This window comes from Dama dama, chromosome 11 (genome assembly GCF_033118175.1).
Source record: "Dama dama isolate Ldn47 chromosome 11, ASM3311817v1, whole genome shotgun sequence".
Classification (NCBI taxonomy): domain Eukaryota; kingdom Metazoa; phylum Chordata; class Mammalia; order Artiodactyla; family Cervidae; genus Dama; species Dama dama.
In genome coordinates, this window is record NC_083691.1 from 96,646,698 (window position 1) to 96,659,232 (window position 12,535).

The 12,535-nt window shown below is 42.7% G+C and overlaps 1 protein-coding gene across 3 annotated transcripts in view; it reads left to right on the forward strand.

Moving 5' to 3' along the window:
* TBC1D8 (TBC1 domain family member 8) overlaps positions 1-12,523 on the forward strand; it is a 139,981-nt gene extending 127,458 nt beyond the window's left edge. For all 3 annotated transcript variants that reach the window (XM_061155911.1, XM_061155912.1, XM_061155913.1), the window contains 3 exons: positions 8,171-8,260; positions 10,317-10,414; positions 11,572-12,523. In XM_061155911.1, the coding sequence (XP_061011894.1) occupies positions 8,171-8,260; positions 10,317-10,414; positions 11,572-12,039 (656 nt within the window). In that variant the 3' untranslated portion in view covers positions 12,040-12,523. The remainder of the gene's footprint in view (positions 1-8,170; positions 8,261-10,316; positions 10,415-11,571) is intronic.
* The last annotated feature ends 12 nt before the right edge of the window (positions 12,524-12,535 follow it).

The window sequence follows — 12,535 nt, forward strand, 5'->3', positions numbered from 1 at the left end:
GAAGTGATGTTTTCAAAATGCTGACTCAAGTAAAATTGGAGCTGCTTCAGTCTTTGTGTTCAGCTTTAGGTGAAGAAGTAGAGATTTCTTCCTGAGGTTGTTTACATGCCAGAGTGCATTTGCTGTCCAAAAGAAGAGTTTTTTCAGGAGATGAGTTAGGTGGCTCAGTGGTAAAGAATCCTCCTGCCAATGCAGGAGACATGGGTTCGATCCCTGATCCAGGAAGATCCTACATGCCTCAGAGCAACTAAGCCCCTGTGCCACAACTGTTGAGCCCATGCTCTAGAGCCCGGGAGCTGTGAACACTGATCCCACACGCCACAGCTACTGAAGCCCATGCACCTGGAGTCTGTGCTATGCAACAAGAGAAGCTACCACAACGAGAAGCCCGTGTACGGTAGAGTAACTCGCCACAACGAGAGAAAAGCCTGTGCAGCAGCGAGGACCCAGCACAGCCAAAAATAGATGTCTTTAAAGAGTTCAGTTAAAAAGAAAGATGTTATAAATGATTCCAAGTTACTGTTTAATTAAAGATAGTTTTATTTTGCTGCACTGTACATCATGCCAGATCTTAGTTGCCTGACCCGGGGACCAAACCTGTGCCCCTCTGCAGTGGAAGCACAGAGTCCTAACCACTGGACCGCCAGGGAAGTCTCAAAGATAGTTATTTTAAAAAGGACTTAAAATGCTGAAAACCTGCGTGAACTTCATTGAAAATTTGAAGATCACATGAAAACATTAATGTGCACTGACAAAGTATGGATTCAAAGCAGAAATTCATCTTAGAAAAATGTGAGGTTATAAATGCTTCATTAATGATGTTTAGTCAGTATTGTAATTTGAATTCTGAAGTATAGACGAAAACAGCAATATCTATATAAATGATAAGTTTATATCAATATCTGTATAAATTTTTAAATACTTGATATGAAAAAATGGCTGGATTTAAAATTCAGTCATATTATGGGACCTCCCTGATCAAGGAACTAGATTCTGTGTGTTGCAACTAACAGCAAAGATCCTGCATGTTGCACCTAAGACCCAGTGCAGCCAGATAAATAAATAAATACTAAAAACAGGAAACCAAAATTCAGGAAGCCATATTATCAAAACAACTCAGATTTGTTAGTAAGGGAGAATCATCATACACTTGAAGTAAAACAAAAACATTTGAACCATTCATGTTCTCAGTACCGGCAAGAAAGCAGTTTCTATCAAGTACAGCAAAATGCCATTTGCTTCTACCTTCTTGTCCAAATAGTTTCTCAGTGAGGGTGATAGTCCATTTGAAGAGGTTGTTATTTAAAAATCCCAATCAGGAATTGCATGGAGACATTTCAATATTAGTATGAAAACTAATAAAAAGTCCTGAGCATGCTAAGATTTCAGTACCATTTGACCCATTTTGTTACTTGGCAAAATGTATTTTGTTCCATTGCCCTTGATTAAAGACTGCATCTTGGAAGTTCACGTCCATTGACAGAATCTCTCCACTTTTGAAGTCTGTGCAGTACAACTGAAAATATACTAGATCTTTGCAAGGTGGCTATGCTCACTGCTCTACCACCAACACTGAAGTACATTAAATCTTTGCATGACATTGTCTGCTTCGTCCAGACTACCTGCAGATAAGACCCATAAGTGCTGATATTAATATATATGGGCTTCCCATGTATATTAATGGATAGCTCAGTGGTAAGGAACCCACCTGCCAGTGCAGGAGATACAGGAGACCAGGGTTCGATCTCTGGGTTGGGACGATTCCCTGGAGAAGGAAATGGCAACCCACTCCAGTATTCTTGCCTGAGAAATCCCATGGACAGAGAAGCCTGGGGGCTACGTCCACAGGGTCACAAAGAGTCGGACACGACTTTAGTGCCTGAACAACAACGACTACTGGTATAAAACCATAGATTTCATGGAATAGTCACTGTGGATGACAACCTGAGTAGTAGTATGGAATGGGAAATCATGTGTTTGAAATTACTATCAAGACACACAGCATGTGACAACTACTCTTTGTCTAAGAAAAAAGTTGTGGCACCCAGGTCACGTCCACCATATTGGTTCTTCACTTTTTGGTCAGCCTTTTCTTATGGTTATACTAAGAAACAATACTGAAGATAAAATCTATAATCTCCTGCCCTTGAGAGTGTGCTGATACGTCAGAATACCTGCTGGAATCCAAGGGACTGAAGGATCGTTACACCACTCTAAGGACCAGATTATTAATGGACATGACCCAACTGACATACACGAAGAAGGCTTATCCGCTAACGTGGAAATATGTGAACTAAATTTTTGACTCCAGTCATGAAAGATCAAGAACTTCTCCCAGAAGCTGGAGACAGTCAGTCTGAAGACTCAGATTCTGAAAATGGATGCTGTATTATGGAAACTTGCAAAGGTCAACTTCTCACAGGATCTAGAAGTGATAGTTTATATCTGATAACTTGGGGAGTACTGATGCCAGGCTCATTCAGTTTGGTGACAGACAGCTGAGGCTAGATGGAAGTCTGCTCTTTGGATTGGGATCCTGAGTTGAAAATATCACTTGAGTGTTTTCAAAAATATAAATAGTATAGAATATAAACCTCCTAAGGAACCTTTTGTGAAATTAAAAGATTGCATTGAACTTTTTATAATTTTATTTTTATTTATTATTTATTTTTGGCTGTGCTCCGTCTTCATTGTTTTTGCTTGGGCTTTCTCTGGTTGTGGCAAGCAGGGGGCTACCCTTTATTGCCATATACCAGCTTCCATTTCAGTGGCTTCTCCTGTTGCAGGGCACAGGGTGTGGGGCACGCAGGCTTCAGTAGCTCCAGCTCTCGGGCTCGAGAGCACAGGCTCAGTAGTTGTGGCTCACAGGCTTAGTTGCTCCTCAGCATGTGGGATCTTCTCAGATCAGGGATCAAACTCATGTCTCCTGCATTGACAGACAGAATCTTTACCACTGAGCCACCAGGGAAGCCCCTCCATTGAACTTTTTAAAAGAGAAAAGCTAAGTGCTTAAGACCCCTGATATTATGCAAATTATCAAGGAGCCCCTAAGATTGGATTTGTAGTCCCAGTGAGTGTCCAGTATGTGTCACAGCTCAGGAGGTTTTCTAGATTATATATCTGGGACACAAGTTGGAGAGTTTGGTTGATCTTCCTATCTTACTGATGACTTGGGTATACTGGAATTCCTAATTGAACCAAATGCAAGTCTGTGCTGTTAGAAGTTGATTGCTGTTTCTAGCCACCATGGAGAGGTAAAGGGGGGCACTGTTTGGCTTTTTCAAGAAAATATGATGGAAAATGGTATTATTATTCAACTTTTTATTTTGTATTGGTCATCGTCGTTCAGTTGCTCAGTTGTGTCCACCTCTTTACGACTCCATGGACTGCAGCATGCCAGGCTACCCTGTCCTTCACTGTCTCCTGCAGTTTCCTCAAACTCATGTCCATTGAGTTGATGATGCCATCCAAGCATCTCATCCTCTGTTGCCCCCTCTTCCTCCTGCCCTCAGGCTTTCCCACCATCAGCATCTTTTCAGCGAGTCAGCTCTTTGCATCAGATGGTCAAAGTATTGGAGCTTCAGCATCAGTCAATTAATATTCCGGGTTGATTTCCTTTAGGGTTGACTGGTTTGACCTCCTTGCTATCTAAGGGACTCTCAAGAGTCTTCTCCAGCTCCACAGTTCAAAACATTAATTTGCTGGCACTCAGCCTTCTTTATGGTCCAACTCTCACAACCATACATGACTACTGGAAAAACTAGCTTTGACTATATGGACCTTCATCAGCAAATGATGTCTCTGCCTTTTAATACACTTGTCTAGGTTGGTCATGGCTTTCCTTCCAAGGAGTAAGTGTCATTTAATTTCATGACTGCAGTCACCCTCCACAGTGATTCTGGAGCCCAAGAAAATAAAGTATGTCACTATTTCCATTGTTTCTGCATCTATTTGCCATGAAGTGATGGAACCGGATGCCATGATCTTAGATTTTTGAATATTGAGTTTTAAGCCAGCTTTTTAACACTCCTCTTTCACTTCATCAAGAGCCTCTTTAGTTCCTCTTCTCTTTCTGCCATTAGGGTCATCTGCATATCTGTGGTTATTGATATTTCTCCCCCAGCAATCTCGATTCCAGCTTGAGCTTCATCCAGCCTGGTATTTCGTATGATGTACTCTGCATATAAGTTAAATAAACAAGGTGATAATAGACAGCCTTAACATATTCCTTCTCCAATTTTGAATCAGTCTGTTGTTTCTGTCTGGGTCTAACTGTTGCTTCTTGACCTGCATACAGGTTTCTCAGGAGGCAGGTAAGGTGGTCTGGTATTCCCATCTCTCTAAGAATTTTCCACAGTTTGTTGTGATTCACACAGTCAGACTTTAGTGTAGTCAATGAAGCAGAAATAGATGTTTTTTTGGAATTCTCTTACTTTTTCTATGATGCAGTGGATGTTGGCAATTTGACCTCTGGTTCCTCTGCCTTTTCAAAATCCAGCTTTTTACATATGGAAGTTCTCAGTTCCTGTACAGTTGAAGCCTCGCTTGAAGTATTTTGAGCATGACTTTGCTAGCGTGTGAGATGAGTGCAATTATGCAGTAGTTTGAACATTCTTTGGCGGTGCCCTTCTTTGGGATTGGAATGAAAACTTACCTTTTCTAGTCCTGTGGCCACTACTAAGTTTTACAAATTTGCTGGCATATTGAGTGCAGCACTTTCACAGCATCATCTTTTAGGATTTGAAATAGTTATTTCAAATAGCTCAGGAATTCCATCACCTCCACTAGCTTTGTTCGTAGTGATGCTTCCTAAGGCCCACTAGACTTCCCACTCTAGGATGTCTGGCTCTAGGTGAGTGACCACACCATCGTGGTTATCTGGGTCATTAAGACCTTTTCTGACAGTTCTGTATATTCTTGCCACCTCTTCTTAATATCTTCTTCTGTTAGGTCCATACCATTTCTGTCCTTTATTGTGCCCGTCTTTGTTTGTATCCCTTGGTGTATCTGATTTTCTTGAAGACATCTCTAGTCTTTCCCATTCTGTTGTTTTCCTCTGTTTCTTTGCACTGATCACTGAGGAAGGCTTGCTTCTCTCTCTGTGCTGTTCTCTGGAGCTCTGCACTCAGATGGGAATATCTTTCCCTTTCTCCTCTGTGTTGGAGTGTAGCCAAGTCACAATGCTGTGATGGTTTCGGGTGGACAGCAGAGGGACTCAGCCATACATATACATTATCCACGCTCCCCCAAACTCCTTTCCCATCCAGGCTGCCACATGACATTGAGCAGAGTTCCTGCTGTGCTATACAGTAGGCCCTTGTTGCTTACCTATTTTAAATGTTGCAGTGTGTACACGTCCATCCCAAACTCAGTATCCCCTCCCCCCAGCAACCATAAGTTCATTTGGAAAATGGTATTACTTTGATGCCTATAGCGTCAAGTGCATCTGAAGGCCACACAGTGTTGAAAGCAGTCTGTGTCCTCCTCTGCCAGAGATAAGCAGCTTTCAGTGGAACTGGTGTCTTCCCCCCACAAGCGTCCCATTTAGAAAGTGATGAGATAGCAGTGGTGATGACTGTTACAGGGAATGGACGTGCGCCCCGGCTAATGCTAGTCCCTGAAGCCACAGGGAGCCGTCTGTGCTGGTGTCTGTCTGTTGAAGCCATGCGCTTATCCACCCGTCACACAGACATCTGAGATCAGGAGTTTCAGATAATCAAATGCAAATCCTTCATCCGACTTTTAATTTGTGCAGAATGTGAAGTGAGACACAGTGAAAGCATTAATAGGATTGTCTCTTAATCCATGTATAGTGCTCAGCTGCGATTTACAGGTATACTGGAATGTCAAAACAAGATTACATTGATAGTTCATAATTTCATTTTAAAAGGTTGAAAGAACATTTAAGGATCATATAGACTCTGTGGACTGTTCTTCCTAATGCACTGTAGCGTACATCTCTGAAAGAGCAGGTAACAGGACGAGCATCTCCCAGTGAGCTCCCAGCTGCCTCCGCTGCCCCCTGGCTTCCCATCTGGGTCCAGGCACCTACTGCCGAGATGGAGGGGAGGGAGGCTGTTGAGCGCTGCTCTGAGGCTGGCCGGCCTTTCTGGCTCCGTCGCCGTGGGTGCTTGACCTGCCTCCTCTCTGGACACTCACCCAGCCTGTAAATTAATCACTGCTCTGTGCTCCCATGTTTGTGTATTAGTTTTTTTATGAGAGCATCCTCCTAGAGTGACTTCTGTACACGTTTCTCCGCTGAGCTCTTCTGAGGGTAGGGATCTAGTATATGCTTGACATCCCAGTGGCTGTTACCTAGGAAGCAGTTTCTATGGTGACTGCCCAAGTACTATCCTGTGTTTGTAATTTCCCTCCTATTCGGTGTGCGTGGGCTTCCTTGATAGCCACGTTGGTAAAGAATCCGCCTGCAATGCAGGAGACCCCAGTTTGATTCCTGGGTTGGGAAGATCCGCTGGAGAAGGGATAGGCTACCCACTCCAGTATTCTTAGGCTTCCCTTGTGGCTCAGCTGGTAAAGAATCTGCCTGCAGTCCAGGAGGGCTGGGTTCAGTCCCTGGGCTGGGAAGATCCCCTGGAGAAGGGAAAGGCTACCCACTCCAGTATTTTGGCCTGGAGAATCCCATGGACTGTATTGCCCACGGGGTCACACAGAGTCGGACATGACGGAGCGACTTTCACTTTCAGCAAGTGGATTCTCACATGTGCCAATGCGTAGAGTTTGTTTTGGGGAAAGGGCAAAGTTGGAAAAAAGAAATGACTCAATAATTTTATGGGCAGGGGGGAGCCGTGAATAAAGACCAATGAGAAAGACAGAACTCCAAGCATCCTCCACCTTTCAAACCCCGGAAACCTACTTTGCAAGTAGGAAGGAGGGTAGCTTATCAAAGCTTTGGTGCCATCTTGTGGCTATTTGTTGGATCACAACAGAATTTTGCCATTTATTTCTTCTCAGTGAATGGCTTACTATTTTGAAGTCTCAACATTTAAAAAATGAGGATCCTTTATTTGCAGTCCCCTTTAGAACTTGTTTGGTAACAGCTTTATTGGTTTATAACCCACATACCATAGAATTCACTGACTGGATGTGTATAGTGTCTGATTTTTCGTATAGCCATTACAAACCATCATCACAATTTTAGAGTATTTTTACCCCCAAAAGCCTGCAGCCTTACTCCTTGTCCGGCCCACACATTCCCTGCCTTCAGATGTCTGCTCGAGCTTTTCCGGCATGTGCAGCCATGCTGTGCACACCCCGTGTCTGCCTGCGCCCCGTTAGTACGTCTGCAGGTTCATCCGTGGCGACGCCAGTGCTTACTCCTTTCCAACAGCTGAACTGATACACTGCCGGGTTTGCCATGATTTGTTCATTTCAGCTGATGAATAATACTTGGTTGGGTTTGTTTGGGGCTTCCCTGATCGCTCAGTTGGTAAACAATCTGTACTTTTTGGCTCTTTGGAACAAATACTGTTGTGAGCATTTGCGTACAGGTTCTGAGTGGGAATGCTGTCATTTCCTTTTGACATATACCTAGGAGTGGAACTGGGTAAAAATGGCAACTTAATGACTTAGTTTATGGTCACTGCCAAACTGTTTTCCAAAATGGCTATGCCATTTTATATTCATACCAGCAGTGTATTAGAGTTCTGATATAATTGGAGTTTTGTATATTTCCAGAAAACTCATAACAGGCTTTGAATTCAGGAAAGCTGTTTTCAGTTTTTGCTATAAGTTATTTAAGTATACCATGATGTACTGAGAAAAAAAATTAGAGTTTAAAGCAATTACCCAGTATTACATCATCCAGAGGTGTTATTTCTAGAATTTATGTATGTATATACATACTTATAATTTGAAAAAATCCATTTTTAACCACATGGACATTTTTCTAGGTCAGTATCAGCATTGTCTTATGAATTCGTGTCATTACAGTACCTACAGACATCAGGGAAAAGACATTATGAGTGTGTCAGATGCTTTTGACTTCTTGGCGTACACAGGGCTCAGACCAGGGAGGACCCTGCAGCCCTCAGACCAGGGGCTTCTAGCTTGGCCTTTAGTTTTCTTACCTAAAAAGCGAAATTACTGTTAGTTTTGGTTAAGACACAATAATTTTTCCAATTAATTTAAAAATTTTTTTATTTTTAAAAAGCACTCACTGAAAATGACCGAGACAGCCAGTCACCACTGAAGAATCCTCTGTTGTCGACGTCAAGACCCCTGGTTTTTGGCACATCCAATGGTATGTACCTCTTTTCATTGCCTTCTGATTGGGACAGCTATTCCTAGAAGCAGAGCGTCTCTTCCTCTCCCTCCTAGGAACTAATACTGAGACCAAATACTGAGACCACTGCTTCAGAGGCCAAAACCTTCCAAGGTGCAGTGTATCGGGTGACTGCCCTCTATCCCCCCATGTTTATTCCTTTAATATTGCAGGGGTTATCCTATAACAAGAGGTCACTCAGCTGTCATAATCTATTTGTGGACACTTTTTGTACAGACCATCTGATTGATCTCTGCTTTTCAGTTTGTATGTGGGATTTACTTAGTGGAGTCCCTGATCCCCTCACCACTCCTTTCCATTTTCCTTTTGTTTTCATGGAATTTACTTCAGTTCAGTTCAGTTGCGTCCAACTCTTTCCGACCCCATGGACTGCAGCACGCCAGACCTCCCTGTCCATCACCAACTCCCAGAGCTTACTCAAACTCATGTCCATTGTGTTGGTGATGCCATCCAACCATCTCAACCTTTCGTTCCCTTTGCTTCCCACCTTCAGTCTTTCCCAGCATTAGGGTCTTTTCCAGTGAGTCGGTTCTTCGCATCAGGTGGCCAGAGTATTGGAGTTTCAGCTTCAGCATCAGTCCTTCCAATGAATATTCAGGACTGATTTCCTTTAGGATTGACTGGCTGGATCTCCTTGCTGTCCAAGGGACTCTCAAGAGTTCTCCAACACCACAGTTCAAAAGCATCAATTCTTCAGTACTCAGCTTTCTTTAGAGTCCAACTCTCACATCCATACATGACTACTGGAAAAGCCATATCTTTGATTAGACAGACCTTTGTTGGCAAAGTAATGTTTCTGCTTTTTAATATGCTGTCTAGGTTGGTCAAAGCTTTTCTTCCAAGGAGCAATTGTCTTTTAATTTCATGGCTGCAGTCACCATCCGCAGTGATTTTTGGAGCCCAAGAAAATAGTCTCTTACTGTTTCCCAGTCTGTTTGCCATGAAGTGGTGGGACTGGATGCCATGATCTTAATTTTGTGAATGTTGAGTTTTAAGCCAGCTTTTTCACTCTTTCACTTTCGAGAGGGCACTTTAGTTCTTGTTTTCTGCCACTAGGGTGGTATCATCTGCATATCTGAAGTTATTGATATTTCTCCCAGCAATCCTCATTCCAGCTTGTGCTTCATCCAGCCTTGCATTTCACATCATGTATTCTGTATATAAACTAAATCAGCAGGGTGACAATATACAGCCTTGACCTACTCCTTTTCCTATTTGGAACCAGTCTGTTGTTCCATGTCCAGTTCTAACTGTTGCTTCTTGACCTGCATACAGATTTCTCAGGAGGCAGGTCAGGTGGTCTGATATTCCCATCTCTTAAGAATTTTCCAGTTGGTTGTGATCCAGTCAAAGGCTTTGGCATGGTCAAAAAGCAAAAAGTTTTTCTGGAACTCGCGCATTTTCGATGATCCAGCAGATGTTGGCAATTTGATCTCTGGTTCTTCTGCCTTTTCTAAATCCAGCTTGAACATCTGAAAGTTCATGGTTCACGTACAGTTGAAGCCTGGCATAAATTTTGAGCATTACTTAGCTAGCACATGAGATGGGTACAATTGTGCGATAGTTTGAGCATTCTTTGGCATTGACTTTTTTTGGGATTGGAATGAACTGACCTTTTCTAGTCCTGTGGCCACTACTAAATTTTCCAAATTTGCTGGCAAACTGAGTGCAACACTTTCACAGCATCATCTAGGATCCGAAATAGCTCATCTGGAATTCCATCCCCTCCACTAGCTTTGTTCGTAGTGATGCTTCTTAAGGCCCACTTGAGTTTGCATTCCAGGATGTCTGGCTCTAGGTGAGTGAGCACACCATCGTGATTATCTGGGTTGTGAAGATCTTTTTTGTACAGTTCTTCTATGTATTCTTGCCACCTCTTCTTAGTCTCTTCTGCTTCTGTTAGATCCATACCATTTCTGTCCTTTATTGTGCTCATCTTTGCATGAAATGTTCCCTTGGTATCTCTTAAATTTTTTACTTTGACTGAAGTCTATATTCTTTCCTTTGTCTCAAGGTGATACAATTGATTATCAGAAACAGCTGAAGCAGATGATTAAAGATTTGGCCAAAGAAAAAGACAAAACTGAGAAAGAGTTGCCCAAAATGAGCCAGGTATGGACTTTATTCTGTGCAGAGAATTTACTATTTTACCAAGCAATTTCAGTGGTAAGCCTTTTAATTAAGCTGGACCCCCACTTTACCTCCTAAGCTATAATCAAAGGATCTTTAAGACATTCTAAACATTGTGACATTTAAATAGGAAATTATTTAAATTTTGATCCATTCAGCTATTCAGATGTTCAGCACTCTTCAAAATATGCTAGCACATATTTCATATCCTCAAATTTTCTCTGTCAAACTCATTTATCAGGTTGTGATGCAGATTCATTCTGTAGAGCACTAGAAGCTATTTGGGAGACAGTGGACACAGAATTTTTCATATAAAAAGTACAGTTTAAATAGCTAACTACATATTACAGTGTACTGATGCGGCTTTAAGTGGAAAACCTCCCTTTATTATAGGACTTAAATTCCTCTGGTACTCCTGTGAGCTCCCAGGAGTGGGATTTAGCAGTTTTCCTTTTGATCATGAAACAGTGTTGCTCCATTCTACTAAGTGGCTTTCAAACATTCATTCTACTCTCTGGATATATATCAGTTAAATCTCAGCATGTCAGTTGTACCTCAGTTATCATGGATATTTCTCTTGAACCTTAAATGCTAAATTAGTAGCTCAGAGCATTTTCCTGTTCCTGGAGTGACCGTGAAGCTAAGTCCCACCTCTATTGTGACATAAAGATTCTCAATTTGGGCAGGAGGGTGTGTAGCGTGAGCATGCACCAGGCACCATTGTTGAACTTTATGGCCTTCCCTGCTGCTTTGGTATTTCCACCAGATTAACAAATCTAGTAAGATTATTTCAGTCCTAATATTTAGGCTGTTTCCAACCTTTCTCTACTAAAAACCCTAGCTTTCGCATCCTCATAAAACACATCTCCATGCAGAGCTTCTGAACATATTCTCACAAGTTGTTTTCCTGGGTTGAAGGGTGTAATGTTTTTAACAGCTGCTGTAAAGACAGCACAAGTCTACACGGTGTGTGAAATCTCCTGGACTTGGCAAGTCCTCAAGGGCAGAAAATACCTCTTATTTTCTGCTTCAACAATTACTGTGTGGTTTTGATCAGAGAACTAAGTGTAAAATTTTTAAACAAAAAACATATTCTTGTTACACTGTTATATTCAGATTTCCCCCCCTCACATTTCCAGAGAGAGTTTATCCAGTTCTGTAAGACTTTGTACAGTATGTTCCACAAAGACCCGGAAGAGAATGACCTGTACCAAGCCATCGCCACAGTAACCACGCTGCTGCTGCAGATCGGCGAGGTGGGGCAGCGAGGCAGCAGCTCTGGGAGCGGCTCCCAGGAAGGCGGGGAGGAGCTGCAGGCCTCGGCTCCTTCCCCCTCTTCTGAGCAGGACTTGGTGTTTGCTGAAGCGGACACAGGGCAGAGTCCCCAGCAGTCCCAGGCATTTCCTGAAGAGGCACAAGGGGACTGGACCGTCTCCCTTGAACATATTTTAGCCTCACTTCTGACTGAACAGTCACTAGTCAACTTCTTTGAAAAGCCACTGGACATTAAATCCAAACTTGAAAACGCCAAGCTCAATCAGTACAGCCTCAAGACTTGTGAAATGAGCCGCCAGTCACAGCCTGAGCTCAAGCTGAGCAGCCCGTAGGACAGCGATTGGCCGAGATGCATCTCCACACCAAAGCACAGACCAGGTCCCCGGGTGCGGTGAGCCCAGGAAGCCAGGCTTGTCGAGCTCACCGTGAGTACTTTACAGGCTGGGTACACACTGTGGCTGGGGGGCACTGATGCAACACCCAGCATTTGTTTAGACACTGTCAGTGCTAGAGCCAGTGTTCTGTCCTCAGCTGGAAGCTAAAGAAGTGAGAGATGTGTGATACTAACCAAGTTGAGAAGCCCAAGCACTCATCCTTCACTTGAACGGGGGGACAGAATTCACTTTCAAGATTTGAGAGCCACTATCTGTGCAATTGTATTTGGCTTTTTTTGCACTAATTTTGTTTCAATGCTGGTAATTGAAACCATGTTAATGTATTTGGTTGTATTCACTTTGTGTCCTTCCAAAAAATGTGTACAAACCACGCTTTCAATGTTGGCCTCCAAGTTTTTTTAAAAACAAAGTTTTCTATTGACTTGGTTTGTGT